Source organism: Camarhynchus parvulus, chromosome 4 (genome assembly GCF_901933205.1).
Source record: "Camarhynchus parvulus chromosome 4, STF_HiC, whole genome shotgun sequence".
Classification (NCBI taxonomy): Eukaryota; Metazoa; Chordata; class Aves; order Passeriformes; family Thraupidae; genus Camarhynchus; species Camarhynchus parvulus.
The window spans coordinates 44,050,919-44,057,406 of record NC_044574.1 but is presented as its reverse complement, the minus strand read 5'-3'; the positions used below and the strand labels follow the sequence as shown (position 1 = coordinate 44,057,406).

The 6,488-nt window shown below is 52.5% G+C and overlaps 1 protein-coding gene across 1 annotated transcript; it reads right to left on the bottom strand.

The window, feature by feature from the left end:
• Positions 1-5,633: 5,633 nt before the first annotated feature.
• Positions 5,634-6,101, bottom strand: LOC115903581 (ribonuclease CL2-like). Its single transcript, XM_030948181.1, is given in 2 exon segments — positions 5,634-5,774; positions 5,777-6,101. Coding segments are annotated over 2 exon segments (432 nt in total). The 3' UTR covers positions 5,634-5,667.
• Between the last annotated feature and the right edge of the window lie 387 nt (positions 6,102-6,488).

The following is a 6,488-nucleotide window of genomic DNA, read 5'->3' as shown; positions in this document are numbered from 1 at the left end:
GAGTAGCAGGGATGAGCAGGTGGCTGATTCTCTTCAGGAGCAAGGGCAGTTCACATAATGCTCCTTTGCAAGGGAGAACCTGGAGCTTTAAAATTCACATCTTTTGGGAGTTTTGGTATCCATTTTGCTTTTCCCTTTCAAAACAAAAATTACTGGTTGTTTCTGCGTATCAGGTCTTTTTTTCTCTGTGGGCAGTTCAGTATCAGCTGCCTGTTACTAAATTAGATACTAATACAGCCTGGCTTTCCTGTGTAGTGGTGCAGCTGTAGTGGAGCACCACTGTTGGATGTGAAGGGGTGAGAGGGAGCTCAGGGTGGATCTGTTCATGAGAATGATGCTGGGAATTACCCCTTGTAAAGCTAATGAAATGGAAAATCCCCAATTCACCTCCAAGGCCTTGGGGGGAAAGTCAGGGCCAGGTTGCTTTGCTTTCCACATCCCTTCAGCTCCCACCCTTTGCCTGGTAATTCACCTGTCCCTTCTCTGACATTTATTTAACTCCTTTATCGCGAGATGAGCTGGCACGTGAAAGGCTGGGGCCACTGCAGGCCAGCAGGGTCTTATTGCTGCTGGTGTTTGAATTAGAAATGCATAGGGCTGGATGCACTGCAAACATGTTTCGCCAACAGATGGGAGGCAGGAGCAGGACAATGAAAGGTGGAGAAACTGGCCTGGCTCCCTTCAGCCCCTTTCCCTCCATCCAGACATAGAGCAGGCACTCAGTTTGGAAGAGAGGCAGTGTTGCTGAGGAAAAAAAAAGGTTTTTCAAAGGTTGCGAGCTTCTTTTACTTTTCCACCCCAACATGAGGCAGAGATGAGTGCCCTGCTCCTGACATCAGTTCTGCAGCCCTTGGAGAAGCGGTAAATTTGGGACATTTGGAAAGAGCCTGGCATCAGCTTAACTGAGACAGGATATCACTAGCTGAGCTACTCACCTCCCAGCTCTAAGAGGGAGACATTCATGAGCACCTTCCTCCAGCCTTGATTCACCTCCAGACACAGCCTGGTCTTTTGGGGAATTTTAATTCCCCAGGTTTTCTTGACACTTTGTGTACTTTCTGTGAATCCTTTCCAGGCTTCTCACCTGGATCTTTCTTTTTTTTAATCTGTTTGGCTATGGTTGCTGCTGATGGGAGGGGATAGTTCCTTGGCTGGGCACCCATTTGCAATGAATTTCCCCTGATCCCCTTAGGGAGGAGGCTGTGCACGTCCCTGCCTGCTGGAAGAATGTGGGATGGCTCCAACTGCGACCGCTGGGAATTTTTTATACATTGGCTTTCTTGCATCTGACTTTTGGGTCCACTTCCCTCTGGTACAGGTAGCAGGAGCTTTCTGGCTTGGGAACCACTGTCCATCCCATGGATCATCCTGGGCACAACACACTGAAAGGTTTGGCTCTGACTTGCTGCATGTGGTCTCACGTGGGCCAGCAGAGTGATGAAAGAGCTGGAGAACCAGTCTGAAGGAGCCCAGCATGTTTTTCTGAGATAAGATGAAGAGATGACTCAGTTTCTAAGCATGAATGTAGGGAAGAGGTTGGTGGCAGCTCTGCAGGAGAGCGCTGAAAGAGAGAGGGACTGGCCATGACAGATCCATGTTGTGCTGGCAAGGGGGAGATAATTTGTAAGGCAAGTGGCTTGCAAACCTTTAGTTGTGTACTCAGTGGGCTCAAGAGGTAGCGAAACATTCAACCAGCCCACAAAACGTGAGACTGGATCCATTTTGCATGCTGAGTTTCAATTTAGTGACAAGCAGTGTTACAGGTATTGGCACAGGGCCTGCATGGTGTGAGATGTTAACTTGATCAAAACTCTTTACTTTGAGTTTGAGCACTTGAGTCTGGTTCTGGTGTTTGTCTTGGCACCTTGCAGCAGCATTCCCAGCAGACCAGAGCCCAAGAGGTCAACAACAGTATTTTTCAGCTATATTTTTTTTAGATTGGGTGGGTGGCCTCTTGGTCGCATATGAACAGAAATTCTTAGCTCCTGGTTTTCCTGGTACTTCCTCTTTGGTAGCTCATGCTTCTTCTCCAGCCTAGGTTTTAGGTCTTAGGGTCAGTGCTTGAACTGGAGAAGTGCATTAGAATTTCTGATGTGTAGCTGTTGTGGGAAAAGTGACGCCTAAGCCTCAGCTGAGTGCCACAGCTGAGTTTGAGGACTTTGCTGTCTTATGCCCTCCTTGTCTTTGCTGTTCCCACCATGCCGTGAGCAGCAGCTCCCCTTTTCCTAGCAGGCATTCTTGTTCCCATGCCCAGGAACCTCTGCCAGAATGGTGGAGGGGATGGATCATTCCCTGTGTGGCAGGGGACACAGATGACCCTGCAGCCTGGGGACCAAGTGTGTCAGCCAGCCAGGGGGAAGGAGGATTGCAGGATGTGTCTGACTGGGAGCTCAGCTCGAGGTGCGTGTACCATAGGGACGGTGCTGAGGAGCAGCAGCTGGAGGAGCAGCACAGACCCAGGATCTCAGAGGTACTGCTGGAGGGGGAAAGTGCTGTTTTCTTGTCTCGTGCTGCCCCCAGGCAGCCTGGCAGCCCCTTTCCCAGTGGTCCAAGCACACAAGAAAGGTGGATGTGCCTCGCAGAAACTGTCTTGTATTTTGCTGTATTTGTGCATGGTGTATTTTAAGAGGAAGCAATAGATAAGCTGGAAAGAAGCTTTTCCATGTCAATTTTGGCATGCATGGCGTGCAGCAACAGCCTGGGTTCACAGGACTCATTCTGCCAACCCATGGAGCTGATACATGACTTTGCTGAGTAAATACTTCTGAAGGTCTTTGCAGTGCCTGCTTAAGCAATTCTCTGTTATGGTTCTGAAAAAAAATGCCCTTGCTTTTCAAGGAACAGGAACAAATTTCCACAGTAGCACTGGAAATACTGACACACTGCTCATGCCTCTCATCTTATATCATCAAAGGCTGGGTGGTGGAAGCTTGTGAGCCATAATGAAGTGTGTGATTCAGCATTATTTGTTTAATTTCCCTGTGCTAAACAAGCAACAGCCAGTTTCTAGTGAAGGAATTAATTGTTTGACAATAGAGTGAGTGAGCAGAGCAGGCTGACCACTGTCAAAGCAAAGTCTGGGCATGAAAGTCAAGCAGATATTACTCAGAGACACATTTTAGGCATATAGTGCTGTTCTTGAAAACATTTTTGGTTACATTTTTCTTCTTCAGAAAAAAAAAAGCACATAAATGGGAAGGGAGGCTGTTGAATAGGGCTGAGGAGGTCTGAACTGAGGTCCTCTCTCAGACTTTTCTGTGACCTTAGGAAAGTTGCTTAACTCCCACCCACAAAGCAGAGAGGATCAGTTTCTGTGTTACAAAGCAGAATCAACCACAAACCTCACAACTTTACATTTGACTGTGTTAGGCAGGACATGAAAGTACCTAAATGAGGAACCAATTAGGAAATAAATGCACTGATTTATTAAAACATAATATTGCAAAGTTCCTTCCTTTATTTTCAGGCACCAGTCGCTCCCTGGCTTTTTGCTGCTTGCTGCTATTACAAATTTGCTGACCACTGCCTGTTAATGGTCCACTGCTGCTTGTGGCAAAGGCCACAACACCCTCTGGATATCCTGATTCCTTTGTGGCTATTTTTTCCCTTTAGCCTTCACAAAGAACAGACACAAACATATGCTGAAGAAACACAGCTGCGTCTTAGGAGAAAACACAGCAGAGGAGTGAACCAACAGTGCAGTAATGGGATGGGATGTGCTGAAGTGGTGGAGCTGCCCTGCCATCAAATGGGGGATGCCAGGAGTCATCCAGACTTTCCAGCAGACTCAGGTAGCTGCAGCATGCTCTGCATCCCAGAAATGGCATTGCTGTTCTGGGACTGCAGCTCAGAGCTGTGTCCCCAGGACGGGTGCCCCCTCTGCCATGCACTTCAGAGCCTGAAGTGCAAAGCTTGTGGGGTAAATCTCAGTGATGATATTTTTCTCTATGACTGCCAGGATGATCTCAGCTACCAGAGAACAAGTGGAGAGGTGGAATCCTCCTCCAAATCCTGAAGAACCAAGGGAGCAAGAAGCAGAGATCAAACCCTTGTACTTGCAGAGACCCCGGATATTCCCTCCTGAGCCAGTCAGCTCCTCCCATGGCTAGGAGCGAGCAGAGTGGAGAAATGAGTCTGCTCTAAGTTGCTGGTCCAGAAATGCCCCAAATACCTTTGAAATACCCCAATTCCTTCCCAGTGCACAAAGAGAAGGGCTCCCCTTGCTGGGCCTTGGCAGAGCTCACCAGTCCATGAATGGCCCTCAAAATGCCCTTCACCTGAATTTCAGGAAAGGACCCCGAGTTACTTGAGGCACATGAGCAAGAGGTATCTTGGGGAGAGAGGAAAAAGATTGGGAAGACCACTTTCTGCACTCCTTTTCCTCCACAGCAACACTTTCTGGATGCATTCAGGCTGCCTTTTTGTAGCAACGCAGCCCCTGGATGTCAGCAGTGCCATAGGACTTCTCAGGGCTCCCACAGCAACAGGACCAGAGCAAAGGGGTCCCCAGCCTGCTGGGCTGCATCAGGCAGAGTGATGCCAGCACATGCAGGGAGGTGATCCTGCTCCTCTGCTCAGCACCACTGAGACACACCTGGAGTCCTGGATCCAGTGGTGGACTGAGTACATGAGAGCCATGGACATATTGGAGAGATCCAGCAAGGAATTGATGATGGTGAAGGGACTGAAGCATGTCTGATCAGAGCAGGAGCTGAGAGAGCAGGGACTGTTCAGCCTGGACAAGAGAAGGCTCAAACAGGGGGAGCTTTTAAGTACCGACAGGGAGAATGAAGGACAGGAGGTGATGAACACTAGCTGAGATTGTGAAATCATATCAAGACTCAGGAACACAACTTCTGTATGCGTGCATACTGTGTGTGTGTGCTGGTATGTGTGTCCGGTGTGTGCTAATGCTGAGCTAGGAGCAGGGCTGTGAGTGTTGAATGCTTTGTGTTGTGAGTGTGGCTGCACACTGTGTGCCCAGTGCAGGTTTTGTGTGCACTGTGTGCGTGTGTTGTGTTCAGGATGTGTGGGATGGTGGCTCAGGGCTCTATGTGGCCCCAGCCAGGGCTCGGTCCTGTGAGGGCCCCAAGGGAGAGCAGCCTCAACCCAGAGAGGCCACGGCTGGGGTCAGAGGCATGTGGGAGATGGGGCATCTTATGGGACAGTTTATGGGGCAGACATGGGGGAATTTGGGGGTACCCAGGGGGTTTGTAAGGCATGTGGGAGGTTGGGAAACCCTGTGATAGTCATGGGCTATCCAGGAAAGCAATTTGACACTCAGAGGGTCAGGACATTGGGAAGACGGCTGGGTGCACATCCAGGAGATTGGTGGGCCTTGGGCTGGGAGGGTGGTGGTGGTTGTGAGGCACCTGTGGGAGTTGTGGGACACCTAAGAAAGGGGAGAGGGCACAGGAGAGGGCAGAGACACCCCAGGGGGCTATGGGACGCCCAGGAGACTGGGAAAACCCAGGGATTTATAAGGCACATGGGGGCCAAATACAGGGTTGGGGCCACCCAAGGGGCTCACGGGGGGTATGATCACAGGATCCCACCACAAGCTGATAATGGAGCCTAGGCCTGTGACACCTCCTTTATTGGCAGCACGAACAGAGCCCCTGATGGGTGGGAGGATGCGTGAGGGCCCCCGGGAGCGCCGTGCCGGGCTCACTGCGGGGCCGTGTAGGTGCCAGCCAGGTGCACGGGCAGCCCGTCGCGGCAGGCCACGCGCACGTGCTGCTGGGCCTGGCGGGCGCGGTAGGCGCATGGCGGCGCGTGTCCCCGCCGCGCAGGCGGCACATCGTCAGGCTCAGCGCCCTCGGCGTGCTCTGGAACCCCGTCTGGGGGTCGGGCGCCTGGGAGCACGCGGCCACCAGCTCGGCGGCTGGGGCGTGCACGAAGGTGTTGGAGGGCTTGCAGGGCCTGCCCGGGCCCGTCACCTGGCGCCGCGCCAGCATGGTCTCGCAGTAGCGGTGTGCAGCCAGCGTGGGCGTCCGCGGGCTGTCCACGTGCTGCCGCAGGAACTTCTCGTAGCGGGTCTCGGCCGCCGCCCCTGCCAGCGCTGCCAGCACCAGCGTCATGCACAGCGCCCAGCCCGCCATGGACACCTGCGGAACGGGGGGGTTATGGCCATCTGCACCTCTGGGCCCCCGACTGGAAATCCCACCCTGGGCGCTTGGTTATCCTACAGATTCCCCCTCCCAGATCCCTGGGTCCCATAGAAATCCCCTCCCAATGCCCGGGGGCCCATCTCTGAACAGCTGGGCTATCTGTGGATTCACCTGGATGCATGGGTCCCCTAAAGTTAAGCACTCCCCAGAAGCCTCAGTCCCCCATGGAACACCCCCTAGCTGCTCCTCAGACCCCTGGCTCCCCTACAGACCCACCCTGTGCCCCCACACCCAGATGCCATACAGAGCCTCCCTTCCCCACTGGACGCTTGGGTTCCTCCCAGACCCCTCCCACAGACATTCTGGTCCCCGGTGCAC